Source organism: Notothenia rossii (genome assembly GCF_949606895.1).
Source record: "Notothenia rossii genome assembly, chromosome: 10".
In the NCBI taxonomy this organism is placed as follows: Eukaryota; Metazoa; Chordata; class Actinopteri; order Perciformes; family Nototheniidae; genus Notothenia; species Notothenia rossii.
The window spans coordinates 10,452,189-10,468,421 of record NC_136908.1 but is presented as its reverse complement, the minus strand read 5'-3'; the positions used below and the strand labels follow the sequence as shown (position 1 = coordinate 10,468,421).

The 16,233-nt window shown below is 41.4% G+C and overlaps 1 protein-coding gene across 1 annotated transcript; it reads right to left on the bottom strand.

Moving 5' to 3' along the window:
* Positions 1 to 1,018: 1,018 nt before the first annotated feature.
* nsun2 (NOP2/Sun RNA methyltransferase 2) lies at positions 1,019 to 14,819 on the bottom strand. The gene is made up of 19 exons (XM_079656173.1): positions 14,555 to 14,819; positions 13,754 to 13,911; positions 13,006 to 13,110; positions 12,818 to 12,923; positions 12,270 to 12,341; positions 12,039 to 12,123; positions 11,752 to 11,944; positions 11,116 to 11,190; positions 10,850 to 10,980; positions 9,667 to 9,740; positions 9,393 to 9,523; positions 8,088 to 8,184; positions 7,647 to 7,837; positions 5,644 to 5,736; positions 5,427 to 5,562; positions 3,300 to 3,380; positions 2,550 to 2,688; positions 1,800 to 1,839; positions 1,019 to 1,712 (listed from the first exon to the last, which is right to left on the bottom strand). Exons 1-19 carry the CDS (start codon positions 14,627 to 14,629, stop codon positions 1,391 to 1,393), a joined length of 2,304 nt encoding a protein of 767 aa, XP_079512299.1. The 5' UTR covers positions 14,630 to 14,819; the 3' UTR covers positions 1,019 to 1,390.
* Between the last annotated feature and the right edge of the window lie 1,414 nt (positions 14,820 to 16,233).

Sequence of the window (16,233 nt, the reverse complement as noted above, 5' to 3'; positions counted from 1 at the left end):
AAAGAAAGAAAGAAGTGTGTAGGGAGGGAGTTAGGAGAGGAGACGAGGAGGAGGATGCTCTCTGTGGTCCCTCTGTTCCCTGCCGTCACCAGGGAGAGAGGTGAGGGGGCTGGTTGTCATGACGGCAGTTGTCATGGCAGCTGGACTGGGTAATAAACAGGAGTCTGTCCAATCTGTCCAACTAGTGGCTGCCGCGGCAACCGCTCACAAGATTCTTTGATGTACTTTTTATTTATTTTTTTATTTGCCTTTGTTTTTCCATATTCTGATGTTTATTTATTTTACAATGTATGGTTTCTGTAGTGAGAAAACTTAACAACCCTAGGGTGATGAGACGATTCTCTTTAAATAAGCCCCATTTCATTTGACAGATGCTTTTCCCTTTCCTGTAGTATGTGTTATAGGTTTATGTGCATGCAAATGGTCTGCAAAGGCTCAAATCCCAAAGTTCCTCTCCCTCAGGCACTTCCATTATTCACTTTGAGGTTTTTCCAAGGAACAAAAATGCCCATAAAAACATCCTGCATGTTTTCAAGCAAGTTGTTTAAAGACAAATGCATAAAAGCACATTTTGTAAGTATAGCTAATTGTGTACGAATGATCTCCATTTCCACATCTTTATTATGGGTAATATTTTAGCTTTTTAAGCCAGCAATTCCTCTTTATAAAACCTACTTTAATACACTATTTGTCTATTGAAGTTTTCAATAGCATAAATACTAAATTACTTCATTGTCACTTTACCACCTTTATTCTACATTTGATATGAAACATAGACGTAAATTATGTTACTTTAATTTATGTGAACTTGTTCCGGAGTATTCCTTTACCCATCATTCAGACTTCCCAGGATGCAGCAGTTCCCCTTTAATTTCCCACTGTTTTACAGCTTCATATAATTCCTGTTAGCTGTTTTATGATGTCTTGAATTTGCAGAACTTAATCAACCCCTTCTCAGGCATGCTTTTAATACTTCAACAAGCTTAGAGTCAAATAATTAGAGCAGCAGGTGACACAGTTAATCTTCAACGCTTTAATTGACTCCATAGTTTGGCTTTATTGCAGATCTAGAAAAATGAGATGGCAGTTCATACGAACCTCTCTGAAGACTATCTACGGGAAGACAAATTGAAGCCACTTGAGCTGTGGAATACATTTGTTAAAAATAAAAAAAACATATCAATAAAATAAGACTAACTAATAAGCTGACTCCTGGAGGGGTTCCAAACCAAAATAAAAATCCCGATGGAATCGGCGAGGAAGGGTCTCCTTCCTCAGCTGCAGGGTGGGAAACGGGCTCTTCCTCCCTTATCACAAAATGTGGTCTTCATCCTCGTCCTCGGCTCTTAGAGCTGCGCTACGTCTCGTCAGTCCTCTTTTCCCTCACCTGCTAGTCCATCGGTTCCTTCATCGGTTCTGATGATCCAATTTTATCACCATTCTCCAAGTCCATGTCCCCCACATCTTTCCCCACTTCTTTCTCCTCTCCTTTCTCCTCTGCGCCATTTCCCGCCTCCTCCTTTACTTCCACTCCCTCCACCGCCTTCTCTCCATCCGGGCCTTTGTCCCCTTGGCCCTGCTTGTCTCTGAAGACCTCCACGCCCAACATTCGGAGGTAATGAAACCTCTCGTTTCGGGGGACGAAGGCTCGGATGGACGTCTTCCCCCTCCAGCCGCACAGCTGGATGGGACACTGAGGATCCTCTGTGTTACTGACAACGAGAGGGTAATGGTGAGGGTCAGGAATGAACAAAGACCTCAAAAAAGTTGCATTCAAACATAAGATAAATTACACTTACTTTGGGTTGGGAATGTACTTCAACACAATGCTGCCCATCACTGTGGAGAGAAAGAGATAACTTTTAGAGTAACTAAAAGCATCAAAACATTTGCCCCAAACAGAACAAGAAGCTGTAGGGCAATGTAGGTCTGACACTTACTATTATTTTCATTATGGATTAATCTGAAGATTATTTTTTAGATTAACTGTTTGGTCTATTTAATATCACCACTATGAATCCAAAATATGCCTTTTGTTATGATATAAAATAGACAATTGGATACCCCCCAATTTTAGTCGTAAAACTAAATTCTCTGCCATTTTTAAATGTCAAAAGCTGTAGTGGATCATTAAATCATTTCCATTGTTTTCTTTTGGTGGACTAATTGATTAGTAGACAAGTCGCAGCTCTATCTCCAAGTACGGTTTCTTACAGATCCGAAAATAACCCAGTGTAATTACAGTTCTCTTTTTGCCTGGAACTGCTCAGCTCCTCCCGTCAGTGTGTTTTTGGGTCAGTGCCTTGCTCAAGGGCAACTCAACAAAAGTTATTCAGGAAATTGGAGCATTACTCGTTCTCTTTCATTTCATGGCAGCCAAAGCCAGAAACCTCCAGGCTGCTTCCCAAAACAAATATTTAGTTTCAGTATCAAAAAGGAAACTGTAGTATTGTAGTAGTAACATCTGCACTAATATTAAATACAGAGCTTAATATGTCTGAAAGCCATCACTGCGTTTTGAATACATGATGACGGTGTGCCGTGCGTACCCAGTTTCTTGGCCTGAGCGTGAGCGTCTGCCTCCAGTTTGCTGAGGTAGGGGTTCTCCTGGGTCAGCAGCACTTTGATGTCCTCCACACTCACCGTGATTATCCTGGAGCGGATATACGGCTGAAGACTGTAGATACCCTGAGAGCACAAAGCGGAGATGAGCATGACAATCTGCAGGCTGATATAATATCGTAAAAATGGTGCATATGAAATTAATTAATTCCAAGTTTGTGTGGAGTGTGAACTCGGCCGTCTGGCTCTTGTTTTTTTAGCCTCTGTGGAGAATACATTAGTGACAGGAGGGGAGACTAACTGCGTGTTAAAAGGAGACATAAGGGGATGATTTAACGATGACATTTAGTATCAAATGAAAGAATATGGAAGGTGTGGAAGTCATACGGATGCAAGCCAAGCATGTCACAATGCATTGCTGTATGTACTGATGCATGTATTTCAATCACGAGGTTAGTTTGCATTCAAAAATAGGATTATAGTGGTGTAAAAATGTGCAGCTAAGGCGTCATGGTTTCACAATAAATAAGCTTATGATTATAACACGCTGATCGACACAGAACAAGTTCGTTCACAGCAGATTATTTTTACTGAATGTGTGAGGATGAGAAGTGATGTCCAGGATGCTGTGGTGAAAATACAGTGTGTGTGTGTGTGTGTGTGTGTGTGTGTGTGTGTGTGTGTGTGTGTGTGTGTGTGTGTGTGTGTGTGTGTGTGTGTGTGTGTGTGTGTGTTACCTCCTGAGCCAGTCTGAAGGCACAGCCAAACTCCTCTCCATCACTGTTGCGAGACCACACCTTCACGCCCGTGTTGATGACCTGAGTAACACAAATAGAATAATGCTGATTTATTGCAAAACACAAAGATGCCAAATCCTCCTGTCTTTAACTGCACTAACTATTATCCCTCTTGAAGACCTAACCCAGGGTGGTCAATTAAATGAAAATAAAGGACTAATTATGTTACATGAGGTCTTGTAGTATTACTCTTGATGTGTGTTGTAATTACCGATGTTCCCCAAACTGCCTTGCTCGAGGCATCGACTGTACAAGATATCTCTTGTGTGTAAACAGAGTGCAGCTGGTTGCTGGTGTCCCAGCAGGAGTGGGAGGAAAGTGTTAGCTTTGCAGAGTAAAACTCAACAACACTTCACAAATTAATATTCATGATGAATCCTTTCCAAACCTAACAGAAACCAATAACTTTCATCTTTGTTTAATATGATATTAAAGAGTCCCTATTGTGCTGTTTGGAGTCATCCCTTTCCTGTAGAGTGTAATATAGGTTTCTGTGCATGTAAATGGTCTGCAAAGGTTAAAATCCCCATCTTCCCTCCAGAAGGAGTTTCTCTCCCACAATTCTCTTTGTGAAACTTGAGATATGAAGAGACGGTAGTCCAGCAGTGGCTCAGTCAGTAGGGGCTTGGACTGTGAGCCTTAGGGTCGCCGGTTCAAGTCCCCGACCAGAGCTAAAATATGGAGTGTGGACTGCTACTTGGAGAGGTCACAGTTCACCTCCTGCCCTGCCGTGGTGCCCTTGAGCAAGGCACCGGACATCCCCCTTTCCCCCTCACTCCCATTTCTCCCCGGGCGCTGTACAATAGCTGCCCACTGCTCCTAGTGCTAGACTCCTGGTACTAGGATGGGTTAAATGCAGAGAACAAATGTCACTGTGTGCTCTGCATGTGTGACCATTAAAGAGGGTTTCATCCCTCCCAATTCTATTCTATGGTACGCACTTTTTCCTTCACTCAGATTTTAGCCACTGAATCCATTATCGGTTATAATTTGGAGACGCGCAACTCATTGTGCTTTAGCTCAAAAGAAAGTGACTCATAAGTGATGAGAGCAATGAGAGTGAGTCACGCACAGCACCACCTGGTCAGGTGCTGCAGGGTGGAGGAGAGGGATTTGGGATGTGAGAGCATCCCATCTGTTAGACTGTTTCCCTCAGATGGATGGGTACACGTCCACTCAGTCTGAAAATAATGTGCCAAAGTAAAGCCAATATCTCCGTAGCCAAAAGCTGGCACATGCACTGCTATAAGAAACATAATGGCACTTATTTGAGTTCACTGTAAACAGAGCTTTTTGAGTTCACTGTAAACAGAGCTTTCCATAAGACGGCTACTTTACACATTACATTTTTCTATTCTAATTAAATGTATTTTACAGTGTGTGAACATTTTTACGACTACTAGCCTCAGACTTCAAAGCACAGCGAGCATGAGGATAAATACTAGTCCTGTATAAGTCCCGCCCCCACATGCTTTATGTAAGTGTGTGTGTGCACTCTGCTGAGAGGAAGTGTGTGCCGAGTAGAGAGACGTATTCAGTGTTTGACAAATATTAGCAGAATATTTGATTACCAAACCAAATGATGAGGTGTATTGATTAAACAAACAGGAGACTCATTAAACGGGCTACTTCTAATCCCCGGTGGCAAGAACTTGTCATTTGCTATTTTTAATTGTTTGTTTTTAAATTCCCTGTTTTACGCATTGAGCAGGGGATAGAATGTTTTTGGTTAATCGCTGTAAGGAAAAGTTTGACAAGACATTTTAACCAAACTTGACAGTCAGCTTTAAAGGGGCCCCATTATGCTCATTTCTAAGGTTCCCATTTGTGTTACTGGACATGTTTACGTTCACGTCTGCTTTTCCCACTGAATGGCTAGCCCATATCCTTATGTAAAGCTCTATGTATAGTGTGATCAATACTGCCTCCAGAAAATAACTGATCATTGATTTGTTTTATCTATTTGTATCGTATTTCCATGGGAGGAAATGCTTTGTCATCATCATCGACCCAGGCTTTCAACATGTGCAGTGATCTAAACACAGACACACACACACACAGACAGACCTTCATGCGCTCGCTGTTATTGAGCAGCACGTTGCGCAGCTCTTTGGACACCATGTACAGGTGGCGCTTTTTGCCGTCGTGGGTCCTGGTCAGAACGTTGATCTTGGGGAAGGTGGGGGATAGATTATAGAAAGACCTGGAGAAAACAGAAAAAGGTTGAATGGCTGTGTCACTAAAATGCTCAAAACTATAAATGCAATGTCTTATAGAGACGTACTGTATGGTGGTGAAGACGGGGTCCTCTTCAGTGAGGAACACAAAGGGGTCTTCTTTATAACCAAACAGCTTCTTCTTCTTGGAGGCGGGAGGTCTGGGAAACACAACGGAGACATTAATTTGATAGGTATGTTTACATTTCAATTACCCAATACATGTGGGTTGTGTGCAATGTCAAAAGTTCCAATAAACCTTTAATGGAGGAAGAACTTTGTGTGAGCTTCTAAAGATTAGCTTGGCCAACAAACAATCAAGGAAATTGCTTTAAAGTAACTATCTTCAAATGAGCGAATCAATGACTCATTCGGAGTTCTTGAGAAACGTTGTTTTACTCGAGTCCAAGAGGGAAAAGTCTTAATGAATTGATATAAAATGGAGCAGCAAATCTTATTCTCCCTCTGGAGGAAACATAGGGATTTAAGCCTTTGCAAACCATGTGCATGCACAAAAACCTATATAACACACGACAAGAACAGGGTATATGCAGGAATCCTGAAGTCAGATGGATTCCTTTTAAGACCTTTTTAAAGACCCTTTCCATACATTTTAAGAGCTCATCGCCACTTTGAGTTTTAACCGGTTACCTTGGCGACACAATTTACCTCACATTTACTATACACAGTATTGATTGTCCTTCCTCCTTATCTTCCAACCATTTGGACGCAAACTTGCATTTCCCCATAACGATGTTGTTTAGCAACCGGCGTAAACGGGCCTTCGCACGCTATCAAGCAGTGAGCGTGCGATGTCCTGTTCAGATGACGTCAAATCCAACGGGATGCCATAAATAAAGTACACAGAATCACACTACACACCTACGCAATGATTACATTCAGGCAGACTGTAGAATACAACCTCTTTGGACAATTTATATTCTTATTGAAAACAAGCTACACAATCTAATACCTTGGAAAATGCTGTTTAATAGCCTTAATTTTTGCTAAATTGATTTATCAACTTTTAATACTTTTTAAGACCCCACGGACCCCCTGCAGAAAGGGAAAAACCCAAAAAGCATAAAAGGGCCGCTTTAAATAAAAAGGATTTAGCCAAAATGCATGTGTTTAGGAAGTACTGAGCATGCAACTAAACAAAAGAGACTTGGATGCAGAGGTCGTATTAACCGAATATTTTCCGTCTACGACGTATCTTTTTTAACAATGACGAAAAAATCTGAAAGCAGTCCGTCATTTTGACGGATTAGAACAAACTCGGAACAGCGCCAAAGTTTCCCCGCAGCCAGGCTCTGGTGTTAAGCATGCCTGCCAAAAAGGATATGATACCGTTTCCAAACCCAACTTTGCCCTACAAATCATTGAAGTGTCTGCGTTTTGGCTTTACGCTTTGCGCACTCCCGCGAGGTGCAGTGGGCATGCAGTTCATGTCTGTCTGTCTGTCTGTCTGTCTGTCTGTCTGCCTGTCTGCCTGTCTGCCTGTCTGCCTGTCTGCCTGTCTGCCTGTCTGCCTGTCTGCCTGTCTGCCTGTCTGTCTGCCTGTCTGTCTGTCTGCCTGCCTGTCTGTCTGTCTGCCTGTCTGTGTGCCTGTCTGTCTGTCTGCCTGTCTGCCTGTCTGTCTCTCTCAGAGTGTAAAGGCCGACGGGTAATACTGAATTTTGACGGAAATGTTAAGATCCTGTCTGTCAAAATGACGGGCAGTGAAAAAGACTAGCGCAACCTCTGCTTGGATGACATCTTTGTTGTTGTCAAATGCAGCCGCGATTTACTTCAATTAATCAATACTTTTAAACATTTCTGGATCTTTCGCTTTCAATGGATGCATGTGTGAATATTAACGTTTTCTCCAATAACTCATCTGTTGCTAGGGGTGAGCATCAGATATAACAATGTTCTTTCTGTGGGTGATTTATTCCTTTGAACAGTGCCTATTTCTTCAGAATTACTGTTGCGTTTGTCAGAGAGAGAGATTTGTCATCTATTTAACATGTCGCCTAACGAACTCGCCGCCTTCCTTTGTTCATTAGCTGATCGCATCGCCATGACTCACCCGTACTCTCTCTCTAGTTTATCAGTTGTCTCCAGGGCTAAGGGAGAGTCTTTGGGTTCCTCCTCTTCTACTTTCTCCCCCAACCCCTCCTCAACAGCACTGTCGGGTGGGCAGGGAGTACCGGAGGGGATGGAGGCTGCGGGGGAGCCTTCAGTCTGGGCTGCAGCGCTGGAGGAGACATCCTGCCTCACCTGGAGACGAGAGGAGAGACAAAGAAGAAGTCGCAGCCCTGTTAGTAACAGGTGAGTGATGCAAAAGGAGGGGGGGGGGAGGGGGGGGGGGGGCTACGGCTGCTTCAACACACTTCAGTTCTGCTCCATTTCCCTCCTCAAGTAAAACTGACTGTCTAATCATGCATTAGGTGCGTGTGTGTGTGTGTGTGTGTGTGTGTGTGTGTGTGTGTGTGTGTGTGTGTGTGTGTGTGTGTGTGTGTGTGTGTACCTTGGGATATCTTTTGTTCCAAGGCATCGGGGCTTTCTTCACCAGCACAGCCACAAAGAACCCTCCAGTGTTCTGGTGATGTGGCAAAATCCTCATACTGCAATAAAAGAAAACACAAACATAAATCAAGGCTTTGGGGTCTTTATGTTGCCCCCTACTGAGCAGACCATGTTTCCAGCATTAAATAAAGAGAGGCTTAGCCACCGTGTGACGATAGCTCCCTCTGCTGGCCTGCCTGGAGCCGGACTGAGCTGTAAAGTAAAAGCTGCAGTAGAGGTGACATCATCCACCATTAAGTGAGAGTGCAGGTGTGTACATGCATGTGCATCCATGCAGACGTGTGTGTGTGTGGGAAAGATGACGCCAAGAAAATAAATCAGACGCTTTACTCGGCTAATGGAGTTGGCATCGATGAAATCAGAATAAATTGAAAGTGTTGGTGCAGATGCGTTTCTCTGCTTTGATGAGAGCTAAATACTCTCAGGAGGATACAAAGAAGAAGAAATAAAAGCCAAATTAAGAGAGGGGAAAGAGATTCAAGGACAATTTATTTTCTATACACTATACAAATTATACCAAGGGAACATTTTTATTAAGATGGATGCATGTTTTTATATTCAAACCCATCGTTACCAAAAGAAAACTCTTATTTTGGCCCTCAAAAGGGGCTTTTAACAAGGCGTCCTGCTCTCAATGCTGCTATTTGCTTTGCTTGTAGAGCCTTCTAAAGATATTAAAAACATTACATGACTCAAAGGTTTGTGGGCTACACAGGAAGGTGCCATTTACCTAAAGATGACACATTACAAGGGGCGCCAAAATGGTATACACTTGCTGCATCCTAACAAACAAATTTAGCATGACAAACGTGTGCTCGCTTATTCATTTTAGCTTAAAATTTGTTCAAGTTTGACGCTCAGTGTTGCCTAATCTTGGAATAGTTTGTTGCCGAGACAGACTAATCAGACATATCGGGCTCAAACTGAGAACATTTTCTCCCGATTTGTCAGTCTGAAAATGATATGTTTGTGTCAGAATGCTCCTATGATATATGGCTTGTAAAAAAAATGGGTCTAATATTTGATTTGGTGACTACATGGAGGAGGAATCGCTCTTTAATTTGCCTGATTGTTCATTTCCCCCATTTAAGTGAATTCAGGACCTGACGCTGGAAACACACATGACACAAACACAGGAAATTTACTCTGTCTCTTTTCCAAGTGACTGAAAGCCACACTGTGGGGACCCTCACAGTGTCCAGTATTATGGCACAAACACACTGTATGTTGCTGTGTGTGTACATACCATCTCTCCAGATGGAAGTTGGCGAGTTTCTCTGGGTTTGTTGGCGGGAACATGGTGGGGCGGATCTGCGTTTGACGACTGACGGGAACCTCGGACCAATCAGAGAACCACTGGCCCTCCTTGGTCATCAGCTACACACACAACAATAGGTTACAAGTGTGTGAGCCAAACAAAACTATCAGAAATCCACATACAAATTAGGTCCGACTTTGATGTTCCTTTATGGTTTGATTTGTTTTAGTGTTGTTATTTCTTAAACTAAATGTTCCAGTACCTTCCAGGAATTGACCCCAGGCATCGACTTCAGCCCCGGCAGATCAGCTGATCCGTCGACCAGCTCCAACGTTCCTGGCAACGAGGACAGGAAAGACATTACGAATTGGCAGAAAAGGGCTGGATTTATATCTAAATATAACAAGTCATAGAATATATAACAGGTGCATTCGGCAGATCACAAGTGAATTCAATTGTGGCTTTGGCTCGACAGCGTTTGACCTTTTGTGCTACTGCTCCGCTTTTTTATGTTCTCTGATCTCAAAGAGTAATTATACAGTGTTAAGGGCTGCTGGAATAAAATGAACCCTTTCTTTTACAGAAGAGTATCAAACGTTTTCTGTGTGTGCATTCAGACATGTGCTAATGCAATATTTCTTGATCCCGAAAAATAGAATCGCGCCCGAAGGATAATTTCTTTTTTGTAACATTCAGAGGATTATCAAATGGATTTGATATTTATGGACCTGGGGTCTAATTAAATATTCTCTATACCATTTAAATACATTTTGTTTTCGTATTTCCTTACACGTATATATGAGGTACAAGGAATCGGATATACACAGCTTCCAAATCCACAGATATAAAAAATGTCTCTTGTTTCAAATGTGGAGGCTAAGCTTGGCCTTGTGATTATAGGCTGAAAATTGTTGAATTTTAACTTTAAGTTATTCTAACTTTAATTAATTACAAAAATGGTTGGGACATGAATTACAAGTACTGATAATTAAGACATCAAACTACAGCTATGACACAGACTAGGCTGGTTAACATCATAGTTGACTTTAAAACAAAGACCATTTTTTATAGAAACTGATATCCACAGTGGACGAAATCCTTTTAGCCAGCGAAATAATGGAAAAAATAACTTTGATTTGAATAAAAAGTCTGAAATGTATTGCTTGAGTGATTTTGAGTGTTTACTACCTTCGCTTTTCTCCAGCTACGACACAAACTAAGCTGCTCAACATCATAGGTGACTTTAAACAAACATTTTTAAACCGATATCCACAGTGGATGAACTCCTTATTAATGTGGACCTGTGTTGCAAACTTTGTTCATATCTTAACTGGCTGTGAGAACCAGCCCAGACTTGTTCTTACTTCAAAACTAGAAAACTAACTTTGATTTGAATAAAAAGTGTTGCTTAAATTGCCCTTTGTTAGTGTGCGAGTGTTTGTTACCTTCGCTCTTCTCCAGCAGCGCTGCGATGACAGCCTCATCCTCTATAGGGTTGAGTGAACAGGTGGAATACACCATCCTCCCTCCCACTGCCAGCTGCTCCACACCGCGCACAGCGATACGCAGCTGGAGCCTGATCAACACACACATATGCTCTGTATTACTGCCAACTTCTTAAATTAGCAGCAAAAGAACACACTCCATTCCCTCGTCCTCAAGTCAATTTAGAGCAAGAAATCCTAGCAAACACACAATGTCCGAGACTTACCCGTGGAGGTGCAGGCTGTTGCTGGTGGTCCATTTCTTCCACACGTCGATGTTCTTCCTCATGGTGCCATCGCCGCTGCAGAGCAGAAATCAGAAAGTCAGACACATCCTCAGACTCTGCCCGGGGCGCAGAAACAACTTCCCGGCAAAAAAAGTCTGCCAAGCACAAACTGCCAAAACGCCGGCCTTCAGCTGACTATTAACATCACTGCTGACTGCTTCTCTCAGTCTTCATTACTTCTTGTCCTCCTTCCGTTGTGTTTGGCAGAGCCTCCTGGCTTCAGCGCCACAGCTGGCTTAATTCGGGAAGCATTTGCAAACAAATACAGTTCTGGCCATAAAATGACACTGGATTTCATGAGGAAAGATTTTACAACGTACTGAGACACTAAGAACATAATGAACCACCATATATAAAGGACCTGTAAATACCCTGCGTTTGACAGACAGGGTGAATAATGATCTCCATCTGTTACACAAAACTCTCCTCCAGCCAGACGCCCACACACACAGCACAGCTTATCAGCCATATTTCTTCCTTTATCCACTTCCTCCTCAGACCCTAACTTTCCTGCGGTGCTGTAATACAGTGCGTGTCAGTGAAGCAGACATCATGAGGGTAAAGCCCCGTGCTGACCTGCAGGGCACGTCACAAAGGATGCGGTCGTAGAAGAGGATGTCCTTCTTGCCGTCCGAGTCGATCTTGAGGGTGGGGATGCAGGTGGCGTCGTGGTTGACCACCATGATGCAGGGGCTGTTGAGACGCTTGGCTTGGTGCACCAGCAGGTAGCAGCGCTTGTTGTCCACGTCGTTGGCAATGACAAAGCCCTCTACAAGAGTGGATGAGAGTTAACTCGTGTCAAAGTGGGACGGGCGGCTGATTTACTCCCTTATCTTCCATGGTTTTACATGTTTGTGTCTTACCTGGGAATGGCACGTCGATGTCAGAATGGAGCATCTCGATCAGCTGGGCCGTTTTCGACCCTGGAGCTGCACACATGTCCAGGATCTGCACAGAAACACAATCGTGTGACCTCAAAGATATATCAGCTGTTTCAAGCCACGGGGGGCGAGCTCTGCCAGGGAGCACAACAGCAAAAAACTACAAATAACAGTGAAAGACATTTTAACCTTCAAAGAGGGCAGTGCTTTTACCTTGTGGTGGGACTCGATCTTCAGGAGGAGAGGAGGGATCATACTGACAGCTTCCTGTCGGCTGATGTTACCCTGCAAGGACAAACACAAGAATGATGCCCATTCATTTCTCTGTGACTTCTGACATTTTCAGGGGTTTGTTTAATTCCCTATCCAGGGTAAATGTCATTCATTTTCAACAGAGCGGGACGGTGATTTTGTATCTTTGTAGGCCAACCCGTAGTTTAGCATCACAAGGGATTAGATTTTGGAATATATGTGAACATAAATCTGTGGTGAACAAATGTTTATGATGACAGTCTCCACATATAAACACCACTTTTTATCATTTTTGAAGCGTAAAAGCAAACACCAGATGTAAATAAGTAAGGTATTGCTACAAACAAACTACTTCACCAATGCTAAGCTAAAGGTAGCTACACAACCACAGTATTTCAATTCATTAAAAAAAATAAAGAAAACATTGACTTCGAAACGAGGAAGTGCTAAAATGCCAACTCATTTGCAGGTGATTGTGGTCCATTTTTGTTTGATTCGTCTCAACTCACCGACTCAGTCTCGCTGACCAGGAACTGGTGGAACTTCTCGAGCAGCGGAGACTTCCTGATGATCTTCCGGCTCATGTTGGTGTGCCAGGCCTGCTCATCGGGATACCTGGAGCAGAGACAGTGTGTTCTGAGTTTCTCGTTTGAATCTGCGTGGTATTTTCGCCTCGAGCTACACCACGAGATCTTACCATTTAAGAGGCTGTGGAGCCTCAATCTTCAGGCCATCGATCTCCACCTCCTGAATATCCTTGAAGTATTTTTCCTTCAGACAGTGGAGGATTTCTTTGGCATGGCTGGGACAAGGCAGAAAGGAGGACAAAGTGGGCATGTAGTCACAACAAGCACTTGCACCAGGCAGCAGTAATTAGACATGACAAACACAATCAATTCATACTAATGTATTTCTTACAAGCCTGAGCTTAGATCAAGGTCATGAGAATGGCAAGGCATGTTTATATACAGCAAATTTGACAACAAGGCACTCAAAACATTAAAAAGCAGCCAGACATAAGTCACAGGTGTAAAGTTGTGGGTATAACCCCACATACCAACTTTAGTAAGCCCTTATTATTGAAGATAAATAACAAGGTCTAACTTTCTCCCCTTGCTTAGACCTGTAATGAATCTTAAAAATAAGGACTTTGTATGTGGTTAAGCATGTTCTTTCATCAGAGCACAATGGGCTCACAGGGAGGGGGGGGCAGGAGCTCCAACAAGCCGTTTAGGACAGAGTGAATAAACATACTATACAGAGATGCTGTATGAGAAACCAATGTGAGTTTGTAAAATTGCACAATATAGATCTATTTTAGTAGACCTCAACAATGGAATTATGATCAGTAGAAATGGCCATGACATGGGACCTTGAAAGCATCTTGTAGGCTTTGACCATGAAACAAAACAAAGAGATCCTGGTCATTGATATGTCGGGCTCACCTCTTGTATCCAGTGATGCGGATGGTTGCAGGCAGCGGTTCCCTCATTGCATTCATGAACTCTTCAAACTCTCCCTCAGGCACCAGGCCTAGCTCTTGGTAGTAATGCTCGAACAGCTTATTCTCCTTGACAATGTCTGCATAGCCAGCTCCCCAGCCCTGAAAAATAAGAATAATGTACAACTACTGTTAAGTATATGCATAACTGGAACCTGCTAATCAGAGACGCTTGATGAACACAGAACTTTTATAAAAAAATAAAAAAAAGTTCTACATTTTAAGTTGTCTTGCTTAAGGCCAAGGGTAAATAAATCGAAATATTCATATTAAGACATACCACAGTAAAGAATGATCTAATAATCAATTTGGCATGTAGTAAACCACACAGTACTCCCTGCATGTTGTTGGGACTAAAAACGACGTGGCTTGGAAAGGGTAAACCAATGCATGTAGCTCAGTAGCTGTACGCTTGGCCACATAAAATGTGCACATTTCTTAACAAAGTCTGGTGAAGCCACACAATTATTTCAAAAAAAGGGGCATGCATCTAGAGCAATCGTGCTAAATAATGGTAAAACATCGCTTCGGAAAGGTAAAGGTGAGCTAACAGTGAAGCTGGCTGGTGTTGCAGCTGTTTAGCAGTGTCGCAGCAGCACGACTGCACACGTTTTGCAAAAAAAAACATCTGAAATTATAACATTTGTTGTACCATCGCATTTAGTCAGTTAAGCACATTTGACCTGACTGAGCACTTTACAGCAAACATTAGCAGGTTATGCAGCAGTAAAAAAGTGAGTCTTACAGCGTTGTCTCTGTTGTCTCTGTCGTCTCTGCCAGTATTTTGGGTTTTCTGCCTCTGCCTGCTTCGTTTCCCCATGTTGGAATAGCAGATAACTCTGGAGAAGAGTCTGCAAAACGACGTGTTAGCTGGATAAAGACGAGTTTTAACTGTAACTCGGATAAAATGTATACACTGAGTTTGAACAGGAACTGCTGCTACGTTGTGTATTCTCAAAACGTGTTCCTGTGACGCACGTGAATGAGGACCCCTCTAGGTGGCCACATATCTGCCTGAAATAAAGTAAAACATCTTCAGGCAGTTTTGGGCATTTAATGATTTTGTATTAAGTTTTGATCACGAAATAATATGCAATATACAATTGATGTACTAAAATACTTAATTGTTTCTTTAATTCTTTAAGTGTTATTCTAGCTAGAGAAATATAAACTTAAATACAAGAGTACATTTAAAACAAGTGTCCACATGCTCAAATACCATACAGGCATAGGCGTCATTTGATAACAAATGTAATAAATAAATAAATAAATAAATAACAAAGAATAATAATTAAAATAAATACTTAAAAATTCATATTATAATAAGGAAAAAAATACAATAATAATAATACTATATTTTTATTGTAATATTTAAAAAGAATAAATACAAATAAAAAATTACAAAATCAATAAAAGACGTAGGTGTGGGTCTGCCTCTGCCTGGGTAAAATAATGGTAGTCATAAGCCCCCGAAGGACGCCCCATCACCTCTGAAATATTCAGTAAATACAGATCTAACTAGCAGACAATTGTATGGCTCAGTGGTTAGAGCAGGCAGACCACCATGTGGGTCCAAATCCCGAGTACGGCCATATGTTTCAAATGTATATAAATGATTTATATCGATAAAATATGAATAATATTTAAATAAATAATAAGGAAAAGCAATAATAAGAAAATAAGAAAAAAACTAAATGGTAATAAATACATAAAAAATAATAATGACCCAAAATAAAATAATATAAATACATTAAAAATGATTATAATAAAACAATTAGGAAAAAAAATACAATAAATAAATAAGAAAATGAAATATATACAAAAACAATAAAATAATAACAGTAGGGAGACGCCCCCAGCAACTCTGGGGCACGTGAACAAAATTATATTATAATTATAAGAATTAAAATAATCAAATGATAATTAATTAAAGAAATAAAATAATAATATAATAAATAATACCATCATAAAAACTAACTTGAAAATAAATAAATAAAGATATTTAATATGAAAACTAAAAAACTAAATAATGAAAATAAGAATTAAATACACTTGATGACAAAAAAATCCTTGATGCAAAAGCTTTTAAACATTATAGCAGGAAGGGCCCTCAGATTTTGAGATACCCCTACCCGAGGTAGAACAAATGACAACAATGATTTTTCTTATCTTTAGGGTCTCCCATTAATGAAATTGATTGTTGTCAAATTGTATTTTGGGGGAAAAAATGTTTTTTTGGTTTTTCTTTAGAACAACCCCAATCCCTGAAAAAGAGCCAAATTAGACCAGGCCGAATGTGGGAAAGGTGACAAAAAAGCCCATAACTTGAGAATGATAACTCTTTTCCTCTTCAGATTTGCTGAGGTAGGAACCAGGTGGCTGTCCTAAATCACCAAATGGTCAGACAATTATTTAACTAAAAAG

What these genes read in the sequence shown, in the direction of transcription:
- nsun2 (XM_079656173.1), bottom strand. Translation starts at nt 14,629, where the DNA reads ATGGGGAAACGAAGCAGGCAGAGGCAGAAAACCCAAAATACTGGCAGA. An exon ending in CGCATCACTGGATACAAGAG is followed by an intron (nt 13,111 to 13,753) that starts GTGAGCCCGACA and finishes GCCTTGTCCCAG; the next exon opens with CCATGCCAAAGAAATCCTCC. An exon ending in AGATCGAGTCCCACCACAAG is followed by an intron (nt 12,124 to 12,269) that starts GTAAAAGCACTG and finishes GTTTCTGTGCAG; the next exon opens with ATCCTGGACATGTGTGCAGC.